Source organism: Theropithecus gelada, chromosome 3, assembly GCF_003255815.1.
Source record: "Theropithecus gelada isolate Dixy chromosome 3, Tgel_1.0, whole genome shotgun sequence".
Taxonomy (NCBI): domain Eukaryota; kingdom Metazoa; phylum Chordata; class Mammalia; order Primates; family Cercopithecidae; genus Theropithecus; species Theropithecus gelada.
In genome coordinates this window covers 175397882-175412139 of record NC_037670.1, presented here as the reverse complement: position 1 = coordinate 175412139, position 14258 = coordinate 175397882, and the positions used below count along the sequence as shown (strand labels likewise).

Below are 14258 nucleotides of genomic sequence, written 5' to 3'. Positions count from 1 at the left end.
AAAAAAAAAAAAAAAAAAAAAAAAAAAAAAAAAAAAAAAAAAAATTAGCCAGGCCTGGTAGCCCGTGCCTGTGGCCCTAGCTGCTTGAGAGGCTTGGGTAGGAGGATTGCTTGAACCCGAGTTTGAGGTTGCAGTGAGCTATATTCATGCCACTGTGCTTCAGCTTGGGTGACAGAGCAAGATCCCATCTCTAAAAAATAAATAAGTATTTTTTAAAAGAAGGCTTTAATCATGATAGCTATTTTATACATTTTATCAGAAACACCCAGGATTTCAACTGGCTGACTCACAAACATCACAATAAAGCCATCTTACTAGATGGCTATTTGAAACTGTAGGAGACAAGGAAGGTCCTTTTTAAACTCTCTTTTACTACTTGTTTCCTCAGGCGGTGGAGACCACAATGCCGTAGATCCATGTGAACAGCAAGTCCTAGTTGCACATCCAGAGAAAATCCACCCCCTATACTTTCTGTGGTCTCCTTGGAGGAACCCATAACGGGGGCTGATCCACAGGATCTTCTACGCATGTGTGTTGAATGTCATTTCCTGAATCCACCCCTAACAGTCCTGATGTAGACCAAAGAAGGAAATGAGAAAAATCAGCTGAAGAAATACACCCGCTAGCTAGCCCTGGAGGTGCTCCCAACACCATTTTAAAACATATAAGGAGATGAAATAACCCAGCAGATCTCAAAGGTAGGATTTCACTAGTATGTGGCAGACAAGTGTGTGTGTGTGTATGTGTGTGTGTGTGTGTGTTTTACAGATGGGCCAACAGCCTGAAATCAGATAAAACACCACGCTGAAGGTCATAGCAAGCTACTGGTGCATTAGGGAAAAAAATAATAATTCAAAACTGATGAGCTAGTGAGTACCAGGTGTCTCCTGTTTATATCACTCACTCACTCCTTCAAACATACACCCAGTGCCTACCATTTGATGGGCATGGAGTTCCCACCTGCTCGGAAGTTACACCAGGAAACAGTGTTTGCAAGTCCTGAGCCCTCACTTTGCCACTTACCTACCAGTATCAGCTCTAATAAGTCCTTCAACCTCAAAGCCTCAATTTCCTCTTCTATAAAATGAGGATAATACCTGCCCTACCTATCTTAAGAGGACGCTCACAGAGGATCAAATGAGCCAATATAAAAAGGCCCAGAGCACCTAGGACACAGAGTGCACAGATACTCACTTGGACCTCAGTTCTCTGCCAGTGATGAGCAATCGGGTCTCCAACAAGTTTTTCCTATCCTGTTAAAAGTAAGACAAATAAAGTAAAGTGTACTTGAATTTAACACACTTTGGAGAGATTACCCTGTGAAATCAGAAAAGCTGACGGCAGAGGATATAAACTTAGCTCACCGTTAAGAACTAAAACGCTGCCTGCCTAGAAGTCTACTGAACGTAACCCAGCACAGACTGACCCTGTGACCTGCACATCCTCAAGGGGGCGGCAGCGTGGCATCACCAGGCAGGGCTACTCAGAGGGGCCTCTCCCACAAGGCTGGACGTCTTTAACATTTCAGAACATTTCCACCATCCCTCAGAGAAACACCTGGCCTGCACCCCATTCACTCCCCTTTGCCCCCCAGCCCTTAGCAACCACTCATCTATTTTCTGCTGCTACCGATTTGCCTGTTCTGGACATTTCCTATAAATGGGATCATGCAGTACGTGGTCTTTTGTGTCTGGCTTCTTCCCTAAGTATCATGTTTTCAGGTGCACCCACGCTATGGACGCATCAGCACTTAATTCCTTTGCATTGTGAATAGTTTTTTGTCGTATGAATAGACCACATTTATCTATCCCTTCATCTGTTGATGGACATTTGGACTATTTCCATCTCTCAGCTACTGAATAGTGTTGCTATGACCATTCATGTATGAGGTTTTACATATTAATATATATGTGGGCGGCAAGCCACTCAGGTGCCCAGGCAAGAGACCGAGGGCACAAGCTGTTCCAGTATAATAAAGAAAATATATAGAATAAGAATAGTTATACTAGAAATAGATTATAGATATGATTATATATGAATATCATTAATTATTAGTTTGTAGTATTACTCTTTATTTCAATATTATAATAATCTTTGCTCTACAATTATAACCCAGGAAAAACCAGGCCATACAGAGATAGGAGCTGAAGGGACACAGTGAGAAGTGACCAGAAGACCGGAGTGTGAGCCCTCTGTTACGCCTGGACAAGGCCACTAGAGGGCTCCCTGGTCGAGCGGTAACGCGAGTGCCTGGGAAGGCCCCTGTTACTTAGCAGACCTTGGTCCAGCGGTAGCGCCAGTGCCTGGGAAGGCACCCGTTACTTAGCAGATCGGGAAAGGGAGCCTTTCCCTGGAGGAGTTAGAGAAGACTCTGCTCCACCACCTCTTGTGGAAGGCCTGACATCAGTCAGGCCCGCCCACAGCCATCCTGTGATGCTGTGCTTCAGTGGTCACACTCCTGTTTCACTTTCATGTTCTGCTCTGTACATCTGGCTCCGCCTTCAGATAGCAATAGCAGAATTAGTGAAAGTATTAACATCTTTGATCTTTCTGAGAAGAGCATAGAAGAAATAATGACGTAAGCTGTCCTCTTTCTCTCCGCCTCAGCTACCTAAAAGGGAAAGGCCCCTTGTCCGGTGGACACGTGACTCCCGTGACCTTATCAATCACTGGAGATGACCCACAGTGCTTACCCTGCCCCTTTTGCCTTGTATCCAATAAATAACAGCACAGCCAGGCATTCGGGGCCACTACCGGTCTCCGCGTCTAGGTGGTAGTGGTCCCCCAGGCCCAGCTGTCTTTTCTTCTATCTCTTTGTCTTGTGTCTTTATTTCTACGATCTGTTGTCTCCACACATGAGGAGAAAAACCCACAGACCCAGTAGGGCTGGACCCTATACTCTTATTTCTTCTGAGAGTGCTGGCACTGATCAGTCCCAAGAGACTCTGGGTGCCTTGCCACAGTGACATTTGTAGATGCAAACTACCTGGCCATGGCAATGAGAGGAGGTGACCCCACCCAGATCTCCTCGGCCCTGCTTGAGCACTCGGCGGACTGCCCTCTGACCTCTACTGGAACAGGAAAAGGATGAAGCCTTCTGTGCTGTGTCCTCCTGCACAGGCATCTAGGAAACTTGGGAGTCCTTTATTCCCCATTACTTCTCAACATTCGCACTCTAGAAAGGATCAGAACGTGACATACAGCTCTGTGGCGTTTTAGAGGCCCAAGAGGGTCTCTAAAAGCCTACCTTGGGAATGTTCCAGTTTAAGAATCTGTAACATTAACTTTTAAGTTGATAAATTGTTCAATATGTAAAGTCACTTAAAAGAATTCTAACTTTGGATTGTAACCTTCCAAAAAACAACAATTTATTTGATCACATCACTAACCAGACATTAGTGCATACTCAAATTTAGGGAAATTACTCACTTTTTTTAGTCTTGGTGGTAAAAACACCTCGATTGTAGCAATTCCCGTTGTTCTATAATTTTCATTTCCTGTTCCACGCTCAATTGCCTTGCAACGTATTTCTTCTATTATCTTTTCTACTTCATTTTCACAGCATTCTAGTTTGTCAGAATACTTCTTAGCAAGGTCCTATCAAGAAAAATCAGAAAATGCAATACTGACTTAAAAAACAAAAAGGCAAAATACAGAAAAGGGCATGAAAGACTCTAAGGCCATCAACTCTGATGAGTGGAGGTCACCCCATTACACTGCAGTCCACGCTGTGGCTTGACATCTTGAGAGATGTGGAGTTTAGAGAGTCCAGGAAAAAGTGAAAACATTTATTTGAGACTGGGCGTGGTGGCTCGTGCCTGTAATCCCAGCACTTTGGGAGGCCAACGCAAGTGGATCACTTGAGGTCATGAGTTTGGGACCAGCCTGGCCAACATGGTGAAACCCCATAACTACTAAAATACAAAAATTAGCTGGGCATGGTGGCGTGAGCCTGTAGACCCAGCTACTCTGGAGGCTGGGGCAGGAGAATCGCTTGAACCCAGGAGGCAGAGGCTGCGGTGAGCCAAAACTGCGCCATTGCACTCCAGCCTGGGCGACACAGCAAGACTCCGTCTCAAAAAGAAAAAAAAAAAAAAAATTCTTTGATAAATGTTTTCTACCCACAAATAGTAAAAAAAAAAAAAAAAAAAAAAGGCTCAACAGAAAAAGAAAAGGCTGGGCTATGACTTACGTGACTGCAATCTATTTAAAAAGTATAGTGAACTGTTCAACTCCACTAGAGGGGAAAATGAAAAGAAAACCAGAAAATATTCCAATTTTTCAAACTTGTGAGAACAAATCAAGTTGAACTTAAACAATTTTCCTAATGAAAAACTGTGAATCATGGGTACTAGTTGTAAAATTACTTGTCAGGGAGAGCTTTAGAATTGAGGAAAAAAAGAAGATTGAAAGGGCTCAGGAAACGATGAGAACCAGTTACTACTGAGAGCAAAGTCATTATGGTTCCTCCCCAAAAGAATCCAGATGAATATCTCTAATCCAAAAATCTGAAATCGCCAAAATTCAACATCTGGAGATGCTCAAAGGAAATGCATGCGGAAGTATTTTGAATTTTGAATTTTCAGATTAGGATGCCTGGCTAGTAGGTATAAAGCAAACATTCCAAAATCCAAAACACTTCCAGTCCCAAATAATTCAGATATGGGATACTCCTCTCAATCGGTATTTGCATTTGAGGTTCAATGTTTCATTAAACATCTCATAAAACAGTAAACACTTCAAAAAACCCCAAAGATCAAGGTTTCATTAAATTCATAATGTAATACCATACAGTATGTAAAAATTATGGTGTAAGCATAAATTTATGGCAGAAGAGATGTTCACGATATATGTGAAGTTGGAAAACTTTATAGATAGGAGTATAGGTTAGGTGTGGTGGCTCATGCCTGTCATCCCAGCACTTTGGAAGGCAAGGCGAGAGGATTTATCAAGCCCAGGAGTTCAGGACCAACCTGGGCAACAAAGTGAGACCCCGTCTCTACAAAAAATAAAAATATATTAGCCAGGCGTGGTGGCATGCACCTGTAGTCCCAGCTACTCCCAAGGCTGGGGTAGCAGAATCACTTGAGCCCAGGAGTTGGAGGCTGCAGTAAACTATGCCCATGCCATTGCACTCCAGCCTGGGCAACAGACAAAGACCTTGTCTTGAAAAAAGAAAAAAAAAGAAAAAAAGAAAAAAAATTTTTTAAGTAACATAAACCTATATATACTTTTTTTTCTTTTAGAGACGGGGTCTCACTATGTTGCCCACGCTGGAGTGCAGTGGCTATTCACAGGTGGGACCACAGCATACTACAGTCTCCAACTCCTGGGTTCAAGTGATCCTCCTGCCTTAGCCTCCTGAGTAGCTGGGACTACAGGCATGCGCCACTGGGTCCAGCAATACTGTTTTTTAACAGTTACGTAGGAAAAGAGGAAGAATATACCTATGTTAATGATATTTGATGTATTTTAGAAATACATTCTTTGGGCCGGGCGCGGTGGCTCAAGCCTGTAATCCCAGCACTTTGGGAGGCCGAGATGGGCGGATCACGAGGTCAGGAGATCGAGACCATCCTGGCGAACACAGTGAAACCCCGTCTCTACTAAGAAATACAAAAAAAATAGCCGGGCGAGATGGCGGGCGCCTGTAGTCCCAGCTACTCGGGAGGCTGAGGCCGGAGAATGGCGTGAACCCGGGAGGCGGAGCTTGCAGTGAGCAGAGATCCGGCCACTGCACTCCAGCCTGGGCTACAGAGCGAGACTCTGTCTCAAAAAAAAAAAAAAAAAAAAAAAAAAAAAAGAAATACATTCTTTGTATTTTTGTATTTATATACATACTTTTTAAAATCTAGAATATATATTATAAGTACTTCAAAAAAAACTTTCTATAATTTTCTAGAAAACCTAACTAGTGAGGATTTCTTTCTTCCTCCTGTCACCAGCCAACTCTGACACCAACTGGAAGTCCTATGATTCAATTCTGACACTAACTACCCAGAGTTAGCGTTAGACTCCACAGGTTTAAGGGCTCACTCTACAAAAAAGCCCTAACTTCAGATACCAGTTACCAAGGATCTGGTCCCCAGGTTATCCATACTTTTGTCTGCCTTAGCTACAAAGTCGAGGGTTCACAGAAGCACCCCCCTTCAGATTCCATGATTTGCTAGAACAACTCACAGAACTCCAGACAATGGTACACTTACAAATATAGTTCATTACAAAGGACACAAATGACTATTCATATGAAGAGGTACTAAAGCAAGATCTGGAAGGGCCCTGAGCATAGAAGCCTCTGTCCCATGGACTTGGGGGTGTACATCTCAACATGTGGATGTGTTCACCAATTTGGAAGCTGCCCAAAATCTGTCATTTAGGGGTTTGTATGGAAGTTTCATTATGCAGGCCTGATTAAATCACTGACCATTAGTATTAGTCATCAGCTCAAGTTCCCCTTCCCAGAGGTTGGAGGGGAGGGCGGAAAGTTTCAAGTGTCTAATCACAGCTTGGTACTTTCGGTGACCAGCCCCATCCTGAAGCTATCTAGGGGAAACCAAGCCTCATTAGAACAAAGGTTGTCCCCATCATGCTTACCACTCAGGAAATCCCAAGAGTTTTGGCTCTGCCAGGAACCAGGGACAAATATCTTTCCGTTATGCCACACCTAGTTTCTAAACCAAGAGACTATAACAAGTAAATTCAGAAGCAAGGTCGGAAGGTGGGTTGCAAAGAAAAAGTGAGGCCTGCCTGGAACAGAAGAAACAGAAAAACTAGGACCCTAATACAGTTTGTCACCTCCCAAGCACATCATTATGTCACAACACAGAGCAATTCAATGCCTGATGACAATCCCTAGTCCCTGATAAATGTTACATCATGTTCAGGATACTCCAAATGATAGCAGAGAAGTACATGCTAGGAAATTCCAATATGATAATTTCTGGCAAAAGTGAGTACTGTTTATCTGCTTAGAAAAACAAGCACACTTCAGTTTCTAGAAACATCACTTACATACAATACCATTTCTGATGATGCCATGAAAAATTGAGATACAACTGTTAGAAAAAAACCTATTTTGGAAAAATGAACACTGATAGTGAGAGCATCAAGAAAACTGGTGGAAAGGAGTAATTGTTTTATAGCAGATGATAGCAAGGAGGACCGAGAATGAGCCAAGACACTGTCACTCTGAATACACAATGCAATAACTTACTGGCACCAATACTGTTGCATTAATGGGTCAAAATGAGTTCCAGATAATAATGTTATGTAATTCTGTGATGGTATTAAAAATATATGCCTGAAAAATTAGATAACATCCTTATGTGAATAAAATATTAGTAAACAAAAATAAGGTTGTCAATTCCTGGTAAAAAGTGGGTACCTGCTCACCACTAATGCTTTTGGTTATGCCAAAAGTTTATATGGTCATGCCTGACAATTCAGAATCTTATTTACCAAGGAGATTTATAATGCTGCCAATTATTGATGTCTTAAAAGAAAAATACCTTTAATGCCAAACCAACTTTTTTATTTTCATCTGTATATGGAGGTTTCCAAAGCTGAATCCTGTCTTCCCTTAAAAACTGGGTCAATTTTGCTTGAAGATATTTCTTTTGTGCCATCCCTGAAACAAAACAATACAATAATAAAACTCCACACTGCATTTTAAAGTGTTAATAACTTACCTACATGTTAAGGTGTTTTGTTGGGTAAGCAAAGCTCCCTTCTTCTCTCATTAAATATAAATTACTATGGTTTAAACAAGCTCCAGACTTCTCTAAAAATATACATGGAAATATATGTTCAATTATATATATTACATACCTAAAACATGTATTTCAAAGTCGCCAATATGTAGCAAGGATTATTACACGTTTGCTATTTCTTAATCCGCTATTCTCTTATCTAAGAGAAAAGAGAAAATACGAGAAAGATAAATCCCTCGAGTGGTGAACTTTTTTCTTTTTTTTTTGAGACAGAGTCTCGCTCTGTTGCCCAGACTCGAGTGCAGTGGTGTGATGTCGGCTCACTGCAACCTCTGTCCCCTGGGTTCAAGCCATTCTCTTGCATCAGCCTCCCTAGTCACTGGGATTACAGGTGTGCACTACCACGCCCACCCAGCTAATTTTCATATTTTTAGTAGAGATGGGATTTCGCCATGTTGGCCAGGCTGGTCTCGAATTCCTGACTTCAAGTGATCCACCACCTTGGTCTCTCAAAATGCTGGGATTACAGGTGTGAGCTTGTAAATTCTCTCATACTTTGGCTAGTTTCACATAAAACAAAAGGCCAACCATCCTGGTAGTTAAATATAAAGAAAAGCTTGCTTGAACTGTAAACTATCAATAATAAATATTTTCGGGTGGGCGTGGTAGCTCAGGCCTGTAATCCCAGCACTTTGGGAGGCTGAGTTCAGGAGCTGAGATCAGGAGTTCGAGATCAGCCTGGCCAACATGGTGAAATCCCATCTCTACTAAAACAAACAAACAAACAAACAATGAACAATTAGCCGGGCGTGGTGGCAGGCACCTGTAAACCCAGCTACTCAGGAGGCTGAGGCAGGAGAATCGCTTGAATCCAGGAGGCAGAGGTTGTAGTGAGCCGAGATGGCACCACTGCCCAGCCTGGGCAACAGAGTGAGACTCCGTCTCAAAATAATAATAAATATATAAATATTTTCTATGTCAGAATTTTTTAAATTAAAAAGATTACAATACTAGAAAAATGTTGCATATTTTCTGATTAACAGCCTAACAGCACATCTACTATTCAAATCTAACACTGATTGGATCATTTTACAGCTGAGAAAACCAGGGCCCTGAGTTTGTACCATGACTCAGGCAAAGACACAAAATTAGGCAGCATCAAATTGAGCGTAACTTCCACCCACAATACTGGACTCTGAACTTCTGTCGTGGAGTCCCTTGCTGCTTGCCTGTTTCAGGTATGTAACTTTTCTCTCCCAGAGAAGTACATGCCACGATGGAGCTGTCTACTCATCCCACACTAGCATAGCAATTCAAAGATGCATGTGAGGCAGCTGAGATGTGAGGCAGCTGGCAGGTGTAGCACAGCGCTTTAAGGTTTACCAAATCAGACAAGCAATAAGTAAAGAAAATGTTATTAGTCCCTGAATGATGAAGACAATTCTAGAGAGTGGAAAAAATATGAGTTAATATTATCGAGATAAATTTCTTTTTTCTATTGAGGGCCAGTATTCCACATCCCCCCAAACCCAATTCACGCAACTTTGAAATCAAGTTTGGTAGCTTGTGTATTTCATAAACAAATATTTTTTTAAAGAAAGTTCAAATCTATTTGATGTCAGTGCGGGGGACAAGAATTACGTTAATCAGGACAGGGAGGAGAAAAGAGAGGAAGGAATAACACAGCCAAGGAAGTTGATGTGTGCAACCTGGGTGGCCCATGGGAGAATCCTCCATTTTCAAGCACTGACAAACAGCTTATCACAGCAAAGCATATTAGTACTTAAAGCGTTAGCTTTTCAAACACCAATAACTTAAAAGACTACTTTACATACTACTCATGAATCTTCAGAAATTCTGAATAAAATATCACAGCAACCCTACTGTTTCCCCACTGGGGGACAGTAATTTCACAGGTTGGTTACTGGAGCCAAGCAATTTGAAAGGCTGATGCGGTACTCAAAGATGCCATCCACGGCCGGGTGCAGTGGCTCACGCCTGTAATCCCAGCACTCGGGAGGCCGAGGCCAGCGGATCACCTGAGGTCAGGAGTTCAAGACCAGCCTGCTCAACATGGTGAAACCCCGTCTCTACTAAAAAAATAAACAAATAAAAATTTTTAAAAAGATGCCATCCAAGCCACCACTTGACAGAAGGACAAAGGAGTATTACAAACCTAGTGCGTGTCAGACACTCCAGGGAGCAAACAACAGGTCCAGGGTCTACACCTAATAGGATTTAATGTTAAAAAAAATTAAACCACTATCTTGAAACTTAGGAAACTTCAGTTATAGACAACAGAGTAAGTGGTGACATATTTTAAGTTTAATAAGTCAGCTTTTAATTTTAACTGAAATGAGAACTGAAAAAGTTTCATGCATGCCATACAATGTTTCACATTGTAACTAAGAAAAGACGAAACTCATTAAAACCACTCCCTGCTCCAAACAGAAAGTGAAACGTTATAACGATCCTTTAAAAATTTCACTTTCACTTTTGTAATGAATCAATCAATGCTACCTTTAGCCACAGTTTTTCAACTATACATTATATACAGTTGAAGCACAACTATATCTAGTAAGACACATTCATTTTTTCTCACGAAAATATGTAGGAAAATGAAAGATTCTTGATTAAAAATAAAAGGGAAGGAGGTGAGAGTAATAGAATCAGGTCGTCAAGGTTCGAGAAAATCAAGTGTCTCGTCATTAAATAGCAAAGAAAATCTGGCTTTGATTGCAAATAAATCCCAAATGGTATACTCGGAGTAAGTGTTACGATTCAAGTATAGCATTTGGCTAATTTTTTATAGATATATTTATTCCTTTCTCTCCCCAAATCAATACACTCAACATTTTCTTTTAAATACCCCACACCTGTGCCTAACTCAGCGCAAACCAAAGGGCCCCGAAGGGCCAGCGCGTCCCGAAGCCCGACCCGCCGCTCCCGGCCCCGGCCCAGCTTCACGCATGGCCGCTGACCCCAGCCCCGCGGCCGCTCCACCCCCGCCAGGAGAGGTGCCCAGTCGGACCGGGAACCGGGGCGCCGAGCAGCGCTGCTGAGAGTGGGGTCGGGGACACTCGGCCGCCGGGTCCTCACCTGCGCCACGCCACGCCCGCTGCGACCAACAGAGTGCCCGGATGCGCCGGCGGCCGCCGTTTGTTTTCATTCCGGGTGAGGCCAGCCCCGCCCCCGCCACCGCTGCTGCCTCCGCCTCCGCCGCCGCCGCCGCCGCCGCCGCCGCTTGGAAGGCGGGTTGTGGGCGGGGCCAAGGCGAAGCCAGTCGTGGGCGGGGATACTGTCGTGTGGGCGTGGTTACCGCGGGGCGGAGCCGCGACGGGGGAACTAAATGGAGGCGGGGCTGGGCGAGGATGTGGCCGTGTGGGGCGAGGACCTGGGAGTTGGTGTCCGACGCCGCCCCAGGCTCAGGCTTCCAGGACCTCCCGCCCGGGCCCAGTTTGCCAGCCATCAAGAGGAAATGGATCCTGGCTTTGTTTCTCCAAAATCCTTGAAAGAGGCTGGGGGAAAGGTCGGGACCGTCCCAACCCACATCTCATCCCTCAGCCTAGGCTGGACCCCCTCCCTAAACCAGCGGCTTTTCACCCCGCCCTCCACAATCCCACGAGGGGCTTCCCTAGGGTGAAATTAGGCTGCTTCCCGGGAATTTCCTCCCCCATGCTGTCCACGGCCACTAGGACTACAAAACCTAGGGAGCTCTGCCTGCTTTCAAGGCCCCATTCCCAAGGTTGTGCTCAACAGTGACGCTTCTATTTTATTATCAGTTATTGCTGTTAATCTCTTACTGTGCCTAACAAATTAAACTTTATCGCAGGTGTGTATGCATGTATAGGAAAAATGCAGTGTGTGTGTGTATATATATATTTGTGTGTGTGTATATGTATATGTGTGTGTATATATAGTGTGTGTGTGTATATATATATATGGGTGCAGTACTATCCGAGGTTTCAGGCATCTACTGTGGGTCTTGGGACATACCACCTGTGTGTGGATAAGAGGGGACTGCTGTAACCTTGCAGTGACCAATCCGCTTTTCGTTCCCTGTTTCTGCTTTCTTTAGGCCTTTTCTACCTATAAAACCCACCTCCTCTGCCCAGCTCATTGGAGTACCGTTTCTAAATTTTTAGAGAAGATGCCATCCTGATTCGTGAATCAATAAAAGCCAATAGATCTTTAATCTAAATCTGTGGAAATTTTGACTTCTGACAAAGAGGTATTAAATAACTGTATAACCGCATCAGACCAATCTGATTCACCTTTTATATACCCAAGTTGTGAGTTGTTTTTCAGTTGCATGGACTCCCAGAAGGAAGGTTTCACACGTAAGCTGAGGATGCCCAGATGAGCCGAGCATGCAACCGGGGCGGAACCTGAGTGCTCAAATCAAAGCAGGGACTGAATTAAGAGATGGGCACTGCGTGGTGAGATCCAGAATGCAATCAGATCAAGCCCTGGCATCACCCCATGGCAGGGTCCAGTCAGATGAGCATCCCAGCATCACCTCATCGCAAAATCTAATCAGATCATGTGTCATTACCGTATGCTTATAAAACCCAGCTCAAGGAGACAGAGTTGAGGGTTTCCTCATGTCTCCTTGACAGTCAACTCATGACAAAGCCTTTCTTTTCTCAAAAACCAGTGCCATGGTGTTGGCTCTGGCACATCAGGAAGCAAGCCCGTTGATTGCTCAGTAGCAATTGCAGCAAGGTAGAAGGACAACAGAATCTGTTCTGACATTTTTTTCTGAGGGCTTTCTCTGAAATGAGTAACAAAGATAGTTTCACTTTTACAGTTACATAGTAGACCATCAGGAAATTGAATGTCCACGGTCAGGTGTGATAGAGAAGCTTGCGGTAGACCAAGACTCCAGCTAACAACTAGAAAAGCCAGAAAGCAAAGTCAGAAAACATCTGTTTGAAGGCAGTGGAAGCTGCTGAGGCAAGAATGGGGGGACTTGATATTCCAGAGAATGAGGAACCTTCAAGTGAGCTAATGTCCACAGTGGCTTGTATTGATGTGTGACAGATTTTGCCAATTCTGGATACAAGGATGAGGCTGAGAATTTAGACTTTGAGACCACAGAAGGCCACTGCTGGGGACAGAAAAACAACACAACTTTTGCAGAGACATAGGGGGAAATTCCAAGGACAATTGCTACATTCAAGGCTTGTATGGGGCAAGAAACTGAAATATAAATGGAAGGCCTCTGAAAGCAGAAGTTTTTGATAGACTGCAAAACAAAGATTCGAGTCTGAGATCTGCTAGGGTGGTGGTGGAAGTGGGTTGCTGCAGAGCCTACACCATGTTCCCAGTTGGAAACTGGAGGGCAAAGGTAGCTTGAACCCTACCAGAACCTCAGCCCAGCCTTCACTCCACACAGTCCTTGATTGGATTAAGGTTATTGGCCACTCCTCTCTGGTTTTGTGGAGGAAAGGGAAAACCCTCGTGAGAGAATGATAACATTTGAAGCCTCTACAACTTTTTAGAAGTTATATTTGGCATCTCATTAAAAAGTTACTAGATAAATGAAAAAAAAAGAAAAAGACAATAGAAACGGACCCACAGATGAGTCAGATATTGGAGTTGCCTGATTAAAAATAACTATGATGACCATTTTCAAGAAAACAGAGGAAAAGGATGAAAAATTTCACCTGAGTATTGAAATCTATAAAAATAAATCAAATGAAAACTCTAGAGGTAAAAAGTATAATAAATGAGGCTGTGAACTCTGGATGTTAGACAAAACTAAAGACACGATTAGTGCACTGCAGGCACATCAATAGAAAACATCCAAACTGAAGAACAGAAGGAAAGAATGGAAAATACAGAAACAAGCATTGGAAACACATGGGACATGATGAAAAGGTCTGCCAGTATTCTGTTTCCCAGAAAAAGAGAGAATGGGGCAGAAACAGTATTTGAAAAGATAATAACCAAGATTCCAAGTTTTGCAAAACTGATGAAAGACATCAAATTACAAATTCTGTAAGTTCTATGGCTCCTAATCAGGATAAATACAAAATCAGCCATACCCAGTGCATTAGTAGAACCACTGAAAACCAAGGAAAAAGATAAAATCTTTAAAAGATGCCAGGGCCAGGTGCGGTGGTGGCTCACGCCTATAATCCCAGTACTTTGGGAGGCTGAGGCAGGTGGATCACCTGAAGTCAGGAGTTCAAGATGAGCTTGACCAGTATATTGAAACCCCGCCTCTACTAAAAATACAAAACTTAGCTGGCTGTGGTGGCGGGCGCCTCTAATCCCAGTTATTACTTGGAAGGCCAAGGCAGGAGAATCACTCAAACCTGGGAGATGGAGGTTGCAGTGAGCCAAGATCGCACCATTGCACTCCAGCCTGGGCAACAGATTGAGACTCCGTCTCAAAAAAAGAAAATTAAGTTAAAAAAGAAAAAGGTGCCAGGGGAAAAGATGCATTGCCTTTTAAGATTGTCAGCTGAATTCAGAAACAATAAATCTAGAAGATAATGGAATGGCATCTTTAATGTGCTAAAAGAAAATACACATATTTAA

At 43.2% G+C, this 14258-nt stretch overlaps 1 protein-coding gene across 3 annotated transcripts in view; it reads right to left on the bottom strand.

Moving 5' to 3' along the window:
* Positions 1–10960, bottom strand: part of NUB1 (negative regulator of ubiquitin like proteins 1) — a 33983-nt gene extending 23023 nt beyond the window's left edge. For 2 of the 3 annotated variants that reach the window (XM_025379125.1, XM_025379126.1), the window contains exons 1-4: positions 10809–10960; positions 7509–7627; positions 3430–3597; positions 1195–1253 (exon numbers count right to left, since the gene is read on the bottom strand). In XM_025379125.1, the coding sequence (XP_025234910.1) occupies positions 1195–1253; positions 3430–3597; positions 7509–7627; positions 10809–10878 (416 nt within the window). In that variant the 5' untranslated portion in view covers positions 10879–10960. Of the gene's footprint in view, positions 1–1194; positions 1254–3429; positions 3598–7508; positions 7628–10690 lie in introns of all 3 variants that reach the window. The other variant, XM_025379127.1, reaches the window with a different exon arrangement.
* Positions 10961–14258: the final 3298 nt, after the last annotated feature.